Raw genomic sequence first — 15,098 nt, 5'->3', positions numbered from 1 at the left:
CCTTTTCTGCTTCTAGTATCTTCACCACACCAAAAAACTAAAAAATTCCCTAGTATCTTCTAATACCTAGACCATAAGTAATCTCAATTACTCCCCAAAAGTCTTTTATAGTTTTTTTTCAATTGCGGTAAGTACATAGGTAACAGAAAATTGGCCATTTCCACAATGTTCATATTTTTTTGTTTGTTCGTTTTTTACCAGAACCAAGTGAAAATTCACACAATGGTGTTTGTGAGTTTCAAGAAATCTTTCCTAACTTCTGAGGGTATCAGACTACTTTCCTATATTCTCTTTTATGAGTTTTTAAAGTTCTGACTTTCACTTTTAAAACTGCAATACATCTACACTTGATTTTGGGCATTATTATTATTATATATGATCGTTTAAATTTACTTGTTCACTAATTTCTTTGGCTGCCATTCTCTCCTGCAACTCAGACCCTATTTTTATTATTGCATTTGTTCTTACTAAAGTACATCCTTTAAAAATTTTTTTTAGGATTGGTGGATGAAGAATGCTCTCAATTTCCGTCTACCTAAAGATGTTTGTATTTTGTTCTAATTCTTGCAAGATTATTTTGCTGGGTATAAAATTCTAAGTTGATTCTCTCAGCACGGGGAAGATATTCCACTGCCTTCTGGCTCCTGTTGTTGTGTGAAGTCTTCTGTCAGTCTGTCAATCATCTGTAGGCACTCTAACTTTTCTCCCTGGGTATTTTTAAGATCTTCTCTTTGTCTTCTGGTGGTTTGTGATTTCACTATGATGTGTCTAGGTGTGAGTTTCTGTTTATTTATCCTGCTCGATATACATTTTCTTCTATATCTGCGAAATCATGATTTTCAAAAATTCAGGAATATTCTCAGTCATCATCTCTTCCAATGTTGTTTCTCTTTTATTTTCTCATTCTGAAACAGGAGTTTGAAAACTGTTCTATAGACTTTCTCATTCTATCCTTGTATCTTTAATTCCTATATTTTTCATCTCCTTGTTTTTGTCACTCTTGGCTACTTTTGATTATTTCTTCATATTTATGTCCAATTCGCAAATCCTATCTTTAACTGTGTCAAATCTAATGTAAAATTTATTCATTAAATTTAAAAATTTACTTAAAAAAGTTCTCCAGCTCCAAATTCTATTTATAGACATTCTGTTTGTTTTTTGTTTTTTTCCAAATCTGGTCACTTCTGGTAGTCTTTCGTCTGAATCTATTGCTGTATATGTGTTGTATTTTGACTATGAGTTCACATTTGATTGATCTTAATCTGTGGGATTCTTTGGGCCTAAATTAGAGATGTTCTCTCCCAGAGTGTGTTTCTCTTTGCCTCTGTGGAAACCTAAGGGGTGCTGCTAACCTGACTCCACTTAAGCCATCTATGAAAATCCTGGTTTAGATTCAGCTTCCTCTACTAGAGCTGGCCAAGGTTGAGGCTCCCGGCAGGCAATGTTGATACTCTATTTCTATCAGGCTCTTCCCTTTTTTTATCTGAAGGGGTTGAGGAGGAGCCTGAGAGATTTCCTTTACTTACTGTGAATTCAGTAATGCATTAAAAAGTCTGGAATTTAGCTTTTGATGTAATAAAAAAAAAAAATAGAGGACTCTAAAAAATACTGCTGAAAGTGGGAGTCTATATAATTTAGCTTTTATTAATTAATAGTTTCCTTTTTGTATGCATTAATCTTACCCAGTTATAGTCATGAATAACTCATTTATCTATCTTATACTACAGGATTTCTAATTCTCCTTTCCTACAAAAAAGCAGCAGCCTTTTCTTTTGAAAGAGAGAAAAGAAAACAGACAACAGCTGTCCTGGAAAGGACAGGGCCATGTTCAGGAACTTAAACTATTATATGTTTAAGACAAGCCTAAAACTAAGGGCTAGGTTATTGTCTCTTTAAGGACAACAGGGAATTACACGCAAATAGCCTTATGGACCTAAACAGCCTTTTTAGCAGCGTTCTCCTACACTGCTCCTGAACTGGGAGGGGATAATGGACTCATAAGTATACACAGCCACAATTTCCCATTTAAAATAAAATGTGTTCTATTTTCTGTTTATCATAAAAGAAATACATTGTCATGTAAAAACATTTAAACAGCACGACTGTATGAAATGAAAAGTCCTCCTTTTTCTTCACTCCCTGAATATCATCACTATTTTGTTTTCCTGTGCATTTTTCCAGGATTTTCTGTACATGTACATAAATACACAAATACGTACATACACTCTGCAAACATAATAAAAAAATGGTAGCATGTTATGTATGTTGTTATATACCTTCCTTTTTTATTTAAAACTGTATTTTGAAAAATCATGGAAGAAAAAGTAGGGACAATGCTAGGAGCCCTAATACATGGCATAAATCGTACACAAACCATAAGTAACAATGCAAAAACACCAGAAGAGAAACTAGATAACTGGGAGCTCCTAAAAATCAAAACTTACGCTCTTCAAAAGACTTCACCAAAACAGTAAAAAGAGAACGCACACACTGGGGAAAAATTTTGGGGTATGACATATCTGATAAGGTCTAATCTCTAAAATCTATAAAATATTGCAAAGCCTCAACAACAAAAAGACGAACAACCCAATTAAAAAACAGGCAAAGGATACGAACAGACACTTCACCAAAGAAGACATTCAGGTGGCTAACAGATACATAAGAAATGCTCAGAATCATTGGCCACTAGAGAAATGCAAATCAAAACTACAGTGAAGAGGCGGAGCCAAGATGGCGGACTAGGCAGACGCTACCTCGGATCCCTCTTACAACAAAGACACGGAAAAACAAGTGAATCGATCACATACATAACAATCTACGAACCCTGAACAACAAACACAGATTTAGAGACGGAGAACGAACTAATACGGGGAAGCAGCGATTGTTTCCAGAGCCTGGAGCCAGCATACCAGTCAGGTACGGCACAAGCACAGAGACCTGCTCCACCCCCCTGAACTAACCCCGGGAGGGGGACTAGCCGGTTCCACGGGCGGCGTGGGACGCAGCCGTTAGGAGAAGTCCCCGGGAGGCAGTGACTGATCTTGGAGCAGAAAGAGTAGCATCCGAGCCGGGGAACCGTCCCACAGGGATTTGGACTGCACGCAGGTACGCCATAAACACGGAGAGTTGCTCCACCCCCTGAACTAACCCCGGGAAGGTGACCATCCGGGTCGCGCGGGCGGCGTGGGACGCAGCCGGTAGGAGAAGTCCCCGGGAGGCAGCGACTGGTATTGGAGCGGGGAGAACAGCGTTCCAGCCGGGACACTCGGTCGCGGCACAAGCACGGGGAGCTACTCCACCCATCTGAACTAACCCCGGGAGGGGGCCCACCTGGTTCACGGGGGCGGCACGGCCACGCGGCTGGAGGGACGAGAAGTCCCCGGGAGGCAGCGACTGATTTTGGAGTCGAGAGTGCACCGTCCCAGTAGGGGAGCCTTGACGCTGGGCGTGGGGCTGGAAGCGGAGGATCTGACCGTGACTCCAGCGGGCCAGACCCCCCGGGGGCAATCTCCACACAGACAGCACACATAGGCGACGCGCCCGCGGGAATCTCAGATATAAGAGTCATTCCAAGCAAGACAAGCAACTCTGGCTATATTCTGAGGTGCTACTCTCCTATCTCTCTGTTCCCTCCCCCACCCTCCCCAGGCGGCTTCATTAACATCTGAATAGCCTGAGCCAGAGGGAGAACTCTGATAGGGATCTGACTGCAGTTTTTTTTTAGCGGATTTTCTGGAAAAACTAGTTTCCCAGTGATGGCTCGGAGACAACAATCCATATCAAACCACTTAAAGAAGCAGACCGTGACAGCTTCTCCAACCCCCCAAACAAAAGAATCAAAATCTTTCCCAAATGAAGATACAATTTTGGAATTATCAGATACAGAATATAAAAAACTAATTTACAGAATGCTTAATGATATCACAAATGAAATTAGGATATCTGCAGAAAAAGCCAAGGAACACACTGATAAAACTGTTGAAGAACTCAAAAAGATTATTCAAGAACATACTGGAAAAATTAATAAGTTGCAAGAATCCATAGAGAGACAACATGTAGAAATCCAAAAGATTAACAATAAAATAACAGAATTAGACAACACACTAGGAAGTCAGAGGAGCAGACTCGAGCAATTAGAATGCAGACTGGGACATCTGGAGGACCAGGGAATCAACACCAACATAGCTGAAAAAAAATCAGATAAAAGAATTAAAAAAAATGAAGAAACCCTAAGAATTATGTGGGACTCTATCAAGAAGGATAACCTGCGGGTGATTGGAGTCCCAGAACAGGGAGGGGGGACAGAAAACACAGAGAAAATAGTTGAAGAACTTCTGACAGAAAACTTCCCTGACATCATGAAAGACGAAAGGATATCTATCCAAGATGCTCATCGAACCCCATTTAAGATTGATCCAAAAAGAAAAACACCAAGACATATTATCATCAAACTCACCAAAACCAAAGATAAACAGAAAATTTTAAAAGCAGCCAGGGAGAAAAGAAAGGTTTCCTTCAAGGGAGAATCAATAAGAATATGTTCTGACTACTCAGCAGAAACCATGCAGGCAAGAAGGGAATGGGACGACATATACAGAACACTGAAGGAGAAGAACTGCCAACCAAGGATCATATATCCAGCAAAACTCTCTCTGAAATATGAAGGCGAAATTAAGATATTTACAGACAAACACAAGTTTAGAGAATTTGCAAAAACCAAACCAAAGCTACAAGAAATACTAAAGGATATTGTTTGGTCAGAGAACCAATAATATCAGATATCAGCACAACACAAGGTCACAAAACAGAACGTCCTGATATCAACTCAAATAGGGAAATCACAAAAACAAACAAATTAAGATTAATTAAAAAAAAATACACATAACAGGGAATCATGGAAGTCAATAGGTAAAAGATCACAATAATCAAAAAGAGGGACTAAATACAGGAGGCATTGAACTGCCATATGGAGAGTGATACAAGGCGATATAGAACAATACAAGTTAGGTTTTTACTTAGAAAAATAGGGGTATATAATGAGGTAACCACAAAAAGGTATAACAACTCTATAACTCAAGACAAAAACCAAGAAAAACGTAACGACTCAACTAACATAAAGTCAAACACTATGAAAGTGAGGATCTCAGAATTTACTAAGAAAAACGCCTCAGCACAAAAAAGTATGTGGAAAAATGAAATTGTCAACAACACACATAAAAAGGCATCAAAATGACAGCACTAAAAACTTATTTATCTATAATTACCCTGAATGTAAATGGACTAAATGCACCAATAAAGAGACAGAGAGTCACAGACTGGATAAAGAAACACGATCCATCTATATGCTGCCTACAAGAGACACACCTTAGACTTAGAGACACAAACAAACTAAAACTCAAAGGATGGAAAAAAGTATATCAAGCAAACAATAAGCAAAAAAGAAGAGGAGTAGCAATATTAATTTCTGACAAAATAGACTTTAGACTTAAATCCACCACAAAGGATAAAGAAGGACACTATATAATGATAAAAGGGACAATTGATCAGGAAGACATAACCATATTAAATATTTACGCACCCAATGACAGGGCTGCAAGATTTATAAATCAAATTTTAACAGAACTGAAAAGCGAGATAGATACCTCCACAATTATAGTAGGAGACTTCAACACACCCCTTTCGGAGAAGGACAGGACATCCAGTAAGAAGCTCAACAGAGACACGGAAGATCTAATTACAACAATCAACCAACTTGACCTCATTGACTTATACAGAACTCTCCACCCAACTGCTGCAAAATATACTTTTTTTTCTAGCGCACATGGAACATTCTCTAGAATAGACCACATATTAGGTCATAAAACAAACCTTTGCAGAGTCCAAAACATCGAAATATTACAAAGCATCTTCTCAGACCACAAGGCAATAAAACTAGAGATCAATAACAGAAGAACGAGGGAAAAGAAATCAAATACTTGGAAAATGAACAATACCCTCCTGAAAAAAGACTGGGTTATAGAAGACATCAAGGAGGGAATAAGGAAATTCATAGAAAGCAACGAGAATGAAAATACTTCCTATCAAAACCTCTGGGACACAGCAAAAGCAGTGCTCAGAGGTCAATTTATATCAATAAATGCACACATACAAAAAGAAGAAAGAGCCAAAATCAGAGAACTGTCCCTACAACTTGAACAAATAGAAAGTGAGCAACAAAAGAATCCATCAGGCACCAGAAGAAAACAAATAATAAAAATTAGAGCTGAACTAAATGAATTAGAGAACAGAAAAACAATTGAAAGAATTAACAAAGCCAAAAGCTGGTTCTTTGAAAAAATTAACAAAATTGATAAACCATTGGCTAGACTGACTAAAGAAATACAGGAAAGGAAACAAATAACCCGAATAAGAAATGAGAAGGACCACATCACAACAGAACCAAATGAAATTAAAAGAATCATTTCAGATTATTATGAAAAATTGTACTCTAACAAATTTGAAAACCTAGAAGAAATGGATGAATTCCTTGAAAAACACTACCTACCTAAACTAACACATTCAGAAGCAGAACAACTAAATAGACCCATAACAAAAAAAGAGATTGAAACGGTAATCAAAAAACTCCCAACAAAAAAAAGTCCTGGCCCGGACGGCTTCACTGCAGAGTTCTACCAAATTTTCAGAGAAGAGTTAACACCACTACTACTAAAGGTATTCCAAAGCATAGAAAATGACGGAATACTACCCAACTCATTCTATGAAGCCACCATCTCCCTGATACCAAAACCAGGTAAAGACATTACAAAAAAAGAAAATTATAGACCTATATCCCTCATGAACATAGATGCAAAAATCCTCAACAAAATTCTAGCCAATAGAATCCAACAACACATCAAAAAAATAATTCACCCTGATCAAGTGGGATTTATACCAGGTATGCAAGGCTGGTTTAATATCAGAAAAACCATTAATGTAATCCATCACATAAATAAAACAAAAGACAAAAACCACATGATCTTATCAATTGATGCAGAAAAGGCATTTGACAAAGTCCAACACCCATTTATGATAAAAACTCTTACCAAAATAGGAATTGAAGGAAAATTCCTCAACATAATAAAGGGCATCTATGCAAAGCCAACAGCCAATATCACTCTAAATGGAGAGAACCTGAAAGCATTTCCCTTGAGAACGGGAACCAGACAAGGATGCCCTTTATCACCGCTCTTATTCAACATCGTGTTGGAAGTCTTAGCCAGGGCAATCAGGCTAGACAAAGAAATAAAAGGTATCCGGATTGGCAAGGAAGAAGTAAAGTTATCACTATTTGCAGATGACATGATTATATACACAGAAAACCCTAAGGAATCCTCCAGAAAACTACTGAAACTAATAGAAGAGTTTGGCAGAGTCTCAGGTTATAAAATAAACATACAAAAATCACTTGGATTCCTCTACATCAACAAAAAGAACACCGAAGAGGAAATAACCAAATCAATACCATTCACGGTAGCCCCCAAGAAGATAAGATACTTAGGAATAAATCTTACCAAGGATGTAAAAGACCTATACAAAGAAAACTACAAAGCTCTACTACAAGAAATTCAAAAGGACATACTTAAGTGGAAAAACATACCTTGCTCATGGATAGGAAGACTTAACATAGTAAAAATGTCTATTCTACCAAAAGCCATCTATACATTTAACGCACTTCCGATCCAAATTCCAATGTCATATTTTAAGGGGATAGAGAAACAAATCACCAATTTCATATGGAAGGGAAAGAAGCCCCGGATAAGCAAAGCACTACTGAAAAAGAAGAAGAAAGTGGGAGGCCTCACCTTACCTGACTTCAGAACCTATTATACAGCCACAGTAGTCAAAACAGCCTGGTATTGGTACAACAACAGACACATAGACCAATGGAACAGAATTGAGAACCCAGACATAGATCCATCCACGTATGAGCAGCTGATATTTGACAAAGGACCAGTGTCAATTAACTGGGGAAAAGACAGCCTTTTTAACAAATGGTGCTGGCATAACTGGATATCCATTTGCAAAAAAATGAAACAGGACCCATACCTCACACCATGCACAAAAACTAACTCCAAGTGGATCAAAGACCTAAACATAAAGACTAAAACGATAAAGATCATGGAAGAAAAAATTGGGACAACCCTAGGAGCCCTAATACAAGGTATAAACAGAATACAAAACATTACCAAAAATGATGAAGAGAAACCCGATAACTGGGAGCTCCTAAAAATCAAACACCTATGCTCATCTAAAGACTTCACCAAAAGAGTAAAAAGACCACCTACAGATTGGGAAAGAATTTTCAGCTATGACATCTCCGACCAGCGCCTGATCTCTAAAATCTACATGATTCTGTCAAAACTCAACCACAAAAAGACAAACAACCCAATCAAGAAGTGGGCAAAGGATATGAACACACATTTCTCTAAAGAAGATATTCAGGCAGCCAACAGATACATGAGAAAATGCTCTCGATCATTAGCCATTAGAGAAATGCAAATTAAAACTACGATGAGATTCCATCTCACACCAGCAAGGCTGGCATTAATCCAAAAAACACAAAATAATAAATGTTGGAGAGGCTGCGGAGAGATTGGAACTCTCATACACTGCTGGTGGGAATGTAAAATGGTACAACCACTTTGGAAATCTATCTGGCGTTATCTTAAACAGTTAGAAATAGAACTACCATACAACCCAGAAATCCCACTCCTAGGAATATACCCTAGAGATACAAGAGCCTTCATACAAACAGATATATGCACACCCATGTTTATTGCAGCTCTGTTTACAATAGCAAAAAGTTGGAAGCAACCAAGGTGTCCATCAACGGATGAATGGGTAAATAAATTGTGGTATATTCACACAATGGAATACTACGCATCGATAAAGAACAGTGACGAATCTCTGAAACATTTCATAACATGGAGGAACCTGGAAGGCATTATGCTGAGCGAAATGAGTCAGAGGCAAAAGGACAAATACTGTATAAGACCACTATTATAAGATCTTGAGAAATAGTAAACCTGAGAAGAACACATACTTTTGTGGTTACGAGGGGGGGAGGGAGGGAGGGTGGGAGAGGGTTTTTTATTGATTAATCAGTAGATAAGAACTGCTTTAGGTGAAGGGAAAGACAACACTCAATACATGGAAGGTCAGCTCAATTGGACTGGACCAAAAGCAAAGAAGTTTCCGGGATAAAATGAATGCTTCAAAGCTCAGCGGAGCAAGCGCGGGGGTCTGGGGAACATGGTTTGCGGGGACTTCTAAGTCAATTGGCAAAATAATTCTATTATGAAATCATTCTGCATCCCACTTTGAAATGTGGCGTCTGGGGTCTTAAATGCTAACAAGCAGCCATCTAAGATGCAGCAATTGGTCTCAACCCACCTGGAGCAAAGGAAAATGAAGAACACCAAGCCCACATGACAACTAAGAGCCCAAGAGACAGAAAGGGCCACATGAACAAGAGACCTACATCATCCTGAGACCAGAAGAACTAGTTGGTGCCCGGCCACAATCGATGACTGCCCTGACAGGGAGCTCAGCAGAGGACCCCTGAGGGAGCAGGAGAGCAGTGGGATGCAGACCCCAAATTCTCATAAGAAGACCAAACTTAATGGTCTGACTGAGACTGGAGGAATCCCGGCGGCCATGCTCTCCAGACCTTCTGTTGACACAGGACAGGAACCATCCCTGAAGACAACTCATCAGACATGAAAGGGACTGGTCAGCGGGTGGGAGAGAGACGCTGATGAAGAGTGAGCTAATTATATCAGGTGTACACTTGAGATTGTGTTGGCAACTCTTGTCTGGAGGGGGGATGGGAGGATAGAGAGAGAGGGAAGCCGGCAAAATTGTCAAGAAAGGAGAGACTGAAAGGGCTGACTCAAGACGGGGAGAGTAAGTGGGAGTAGGGAGTGAGATGTATGTAAACTTATATGTGACAGACTGATTGGATTTGTAAACGTTCACTTGAAGCTTAATAAAAGTTATTATAAAAAAAAAAAAAAAAAAAAACTACAGTGAAAAACCATCTCATCCCAATAAGGCTTGCACTAATTCAAAAAAACACACAAAATAAATATTGGAGAGGTTGTGGAGAGACTGAAACACTTGTGCATTGCTAGTAGGAATGTAAAAGGGTATAACCACTTTGGAAAACGATTTGGCGCTTCCTTAAAAAGCTAGAAAAGAAGTACCATATAATCCAGCAATCCCACTCCTTGGAATACATCCTAGAGAAATAACAGCCATCACATGAATAGATAACATACACACCCATATTCATTGCAGCACTGTTCACAATACCAAAAAGATGGAAACAACGTAGGTGCCCATCAACAGATGAATGGATAAACAAACTATGGTATATTCACACAATGGAATAAAAAACAACAATGAATACGTGAAGCATTTTACAACATGGATGAACCTGGAGGGCATTATGCTGAGTGAAATTAGTCGCAAAAGGACAAATACTGTATGAGGCCACTATTATAAGAACTCAACAAAAGGTTTAAAAACAGAAGAAAGCATTCTTTTATGGTTATGAGGGTGGGGAGGGAGGAAGAGGGGAATTCACTAACTAGACAGTAGACAAGAATCATCTTAGATGAAGGAAAGGACAACACACAATACAGGGGAAGTCAGTACACCCGGACCGAAGCAAAAACTGAGAAGTTTCCTGAACACAACTGAACATGCTGAGGGACAGAGTAGCTGGGGCTGGGGCCTGGGGACCATTGTTTCAGGGGACATCTAGGTCAACTGGCATAACAAAGTTTATTAAGAAAACATTCTGCATCCCACTTTGGTGAGTGGTGTCTGGGGTCTTAAAAGCTTACAAGCAGCCATCTAAGATGCATCAATTGGTCCCAACCCACTTGGAGCAAAGGAGAATGAACACCAAAGATACAAGGGAAATATTAGCCCCAGAGACAAAAGGGCCACATAAGCCAGAGACTCCGTTGGTCTGAGACCAGAAGAACTAGATGGTGCCCAGGGAACACAACAGAAAGTCCCAGATGGAGTGGGAGAAAATGCACAGCAGAACTCAAATTCACGTAAAAAGACCAGACTTAATGGTCTGACAGAGCCTAGAGGAACCCCCAAAACTATGGCCCCTGGATACTTTATGAACCTAGAACTAAAACCACTCCCAAAGCCCACTCTACAGACAAAGATTAGGCTGGACTATGAAACAGACAATAATACTCGTGAAGAGTGTGCTTCTTAGTTCAATCAGATACACAAGGCTAAATGGGTGGCTCCTGTCTGGAGGTGGAATGAGAAGGCAGGGAGGAACAGGAGCTGGTTGGAAGGACACAGTCAATCCAGGTTGGAAAGGGGGAGTGTGTTGTCACATTATAGGGACTGCAACTCATGCCACATAGCAGTATGTGTATAAATTTTTATATGAGAAATTAACTGAGCTGTAAACTTTCACCTGAAGCACAATTTAAAAAAAATGTATTTTGAAGATGGTTCTGTATCTATAAACAGAGATTGTTCTCATTTTAATAAAAAAAAATTTTTTTTTCATTTTAATAGCTGCATATAATCCCATTGTATTTTTTATGGGTATACCATAATTTAATTAGTCCCATTAATGGGGTTTTAGGTTGCTGCCAGTATTCTAATATAAAACTGATTAAAGGAATACGCTATAGGTATATATGTCCTTTTGTAGCTATCTCTCTAGGTTACATTTTTATTTCGTGGAATCACTGGGTCAAAATTATAACCATATAAATCATTGACAAGCCAAACGAAACCTGTTGCTGTCGAGTCGATTCTGACTCATAGTGATCCTATAGGACAGGGCAGAACCGCCCCATAGAGTTTCCAAGGAGCGCCTGGTGGATTTTGAACTGCCAAACTTTGGTTAGCAGCCGTAGTCCTTAACTACCATGCCAAGCTACTGCCAAAAGATGTCCCTCTTTCTACACTCACCAATCCACTGAGTGTGCCAGTTCATCAGGGTCAACAGTAGGTATTGTTGTTAGTTGCCACCAATTCCAACTCATGGCGGCCCAACTGTGCCCCGTAGGGCTGTGACCTTTCAGAAGCAGATTGCCAGGCCTTTCTTCCTAGGCACCTCTGGGTGGGTTCCAACTGCCAACTTTTCAGCTCATAGTCATGCGCTTAACCGTTTGTGCCATCGAGGGACTCCTATACAGTGGGTGTTGTTAAGTTTTTAAATCTCTGTCAATGTTACAAGTAAAAATTGATTTTGTATGTATACATACACACAAACACAAGCACATATAGATAGAAACACACATATACAGTCAGAGTGACATCAAAGCACTTTTCCTTTAGGGATGCAAACTGAGATGTTTACAAATAAAATGCCCTGCCATCTGGGGTTTGGTGCAGAATAATCTGGGGCTGGGGGTGGCTGGGTATGCAGGTAAAACAAGATTGACTATGTAGCAATAACTGTTGACGTCAGGAGACAGTGAACTGAGTTTATTCTCTCTACTTTATATTTTAAATATCCGAAAGCACACATCACGTTTAACCATATGAAACTGCCATTTCTGTGGGTCAAAACAGTCCTATGCTGGAGCTGCATGTGGTTTGACCCGGTGGGCAGTTTGGGGTTGAGCATCTTTTCACTTGTCTATTGGGCAGCCCTCTTGAGCGGTTCCTCAGGTCCCCAGTGTCAGGACGCGAGCCCTCGCAGATGGCCTGCATATCGGTCCTCCCAAGCATGCCTGCTTCCCTCTCCAGGACCCCGGTGTGTCAGCAAGTGTGGAACTGGCTTACTCTGCAGGTACTCTCGCGGGAAAGGCGCTGCCCCTCACTACTGCCAGGGCCCCCCTTCCGAGCGGTGCTGCAGCTCGGGGCAGTACTCACGGCTCCACAGCGAGTAGGCGAGGCGACAGTTTAGCCGGCGGTACAGCTGCTTGTTGACAGGCCAGAGGATCAGCGTGCAGAGTTGGATGAAGTTGATGGTGAGCCCGCTCACCACGAAGACGAACCCGATGACCAGGTGCACAGCGAACTGGGTCTTCAGGAACGCGAGCAGGCCCATGGTCACTACTCAGTAGCGAGTGCAAGGTCCTTCACTGAGAACAGCTGTCCTGGAAAGGGCGGGAGACACACTCAGGGCTGTGCCAGGGGGCCTGGGGACCAGAGACCGCGGACTTCCTGCAATTCCAGGCCTGGATCTACGGCCGTGATGGCAGGGTTTAGGCCCTCCTTATGCGGGATGCCTTTTTCTTCTGAAAATATATACATTTAGACGTGAAGAGACATACACATATCGTCCATATACACATCCCACACACACAGACACAGGCGCACATACAGTACACACCATACACAATACACACCACACACACACCCCCATGCAAAACACACACAGACACACTCACCAGACACGGAGACACACACACAGAATCACACACACACAGACTCACACACAAACCAGGGCAGACACACACGCGCGCGCACACACACACACACTCAAAGACCGAAAGACACACACGCACTCCCATGCATACCTGAAAGAAAGAAAAAAAAAAGGACTAGGAAAAATATATCAAAATATCAGTAATGTTTATCTCTAGGTAAAGACAAAATATGGATAACGTTTTCTTCTTTTTTTAAGCATCTCATTTAAAAGGCCAAAACTGCGCACAAAATCTATATAAAAACAGATCCACGATACCTCAGCTGGTGTGTTTTAATTCCCAAGCCACTATGCATTTTTTAAACTAAAAGATTTCGGTTTTGGTTGATAACAGGAAGGAACGAGCCCCCAGAACCTTCCGTGGTTCCTCCCCTTCTTCCTGCACCCGTTTCTCGCTGCAGAAGTGCCGGCCATGCTCTTGCTTGTTGTGTTTGTCCTACGGAGCTGCCCTGTGATGCCCCATGTACACAGGGAGACAATCAGGAGCAGTGACCCCACCCTGCAGTTGTAGGGCCGGCAGAGTGACGGCCCAGGGCCCAGGCCCACCCTGGGAACCCTGCAGACTGGCACCCTGGGAGAGGTGACACCTGCTACTCACACAGTGAGAAACGGGTGTGGTTGGGAGAGCTGCTGAGCACACTCTCATGGCCCCTCGGACACGCTCAGTATAGGCACCTGTGCCCCTTGATGAGCGAAACACAGGTGGGGGCCCCAGAATCAGGCTGCCAGCACGGCCGCTGCCCCCTGACCCGGGAGATGTTCAGTAAATATCCATTACTCCTTAGGTAAACATGGGGCGCCTCGTTAAGCTCAGAGCTTCCTTCATTGTGCTCTGCCCCACCCCAGACCACTGCCCACCTGAAGCTGGCGCTACTTCCCCTCTTCCTGCCTGAAATTTGTGGGGGCACTGCTGCCTAAGGCCGCACTGGGGAAGGTGGATGCAGAAGGCCTGGGGACCCCCCTCACAGCAGCCAAAGTCGCTGCCCCTAGAAAGTCCCCACCTGCTCGGAAGATGGCTTTGCTTTCATAAGTTAGCAGGATTACGTTCTAATTTATACATCATTCCAGGCAACATTTTCTTCTTTTAATTAAAAAAAGTCAAACCTACAAAAAGTGGGAAGAATAGTAGGATGGTCACCTTCTCCCAGATTCATCAGGTATGAACACCCCTCCTCATTTCAGGTCTCACTGTGTACACAAAAGAGCCCTGTGCTGCAGTGGTTAAGCACTCGGCTGCTAACCAAAAAGTAGGCGGTTTGAACCCACCAGCCACTTTGTGGGAGAGAGATGTGGCAGTCTGCTTCCATAAAGATTACAGCCTCGGAAACCCTTTGGGGCAATTCTACTCTGTCCTATAGGACCGCTACGAGTTTGCGTCGACTAGAAAACAACAGGTTTTTTTGGTCTAGGTACACAGGCCCAGTTTTCTTTTCCAAATTCATTTGAAATTAAGCTGAACACTTCCTGACGCTGTACTCCTAAACATTCGGCCTACGTCACCTAAAAATTACAACGTTCTATTAACTACCCTGGTAGAAGACCACCATCAGATATTCAGTCCATGTTTCAGTTTCTGCAGTTGCTCTCCAAATGGCCTTTATGGCTTTTCTCCATCCAGGATCTAAGTAAGTAT

At 41.4% G+C, this 15,098-nt stretch overlaps 1 protein-coding gene across 9 annotated transcripts in view; it reads right to left on the bottom strand.

Moving 5' to 3' along the window:
- The window catches only part of AGPAT3 (1-acylglycerol-3-phosphate O-acyltransferase 3), a 152,258-nt gene that overhangs the window by 19,294 nt on the left and 117,866 nt on the right, over positions 1-15,098 (bottom strand). For 6 of the 9 annotated variants that reach the window (XM_049874984.1, XM_049874980.1, XM_049874986.1 and 3 more), the window contains one exon: positions 12,907-13,133. The exons of 2 other annotated variants lie outside the window; for them this stretch is intronic. In XM_049874984.1, coding sequence (XP_049730941.1) covers positions 12,907-13,084 — 178 coding nt within the window. In that variant the 5' untranslated portion in view covers positions 13,085-13,133. The remainder of the gene's footprint in view (positions 1-12,906; positions 13,134-15,098) is intronic. One more of the 9 variants, XM_049874985.1, reaches the window with a different exon arrangement.

Source organism: Elephas maximus, chromosome 2 (genome assembly GCF_024166365.1).
Source record: "Elephas maximus indicus isolate mEleMax1 chromosome 2, mEleMax1 primary haplotype, whole genome shotgun sequence".
Lineage (NCBI taxonomy): Eukaryota > Metazoa > Chordata > Mammalia > Proboscidea > Elephantidae > Elephas > Elephas maximus.
This window is presented reverse-complemented; position numbering and strand designations above follow the sequence as displayed.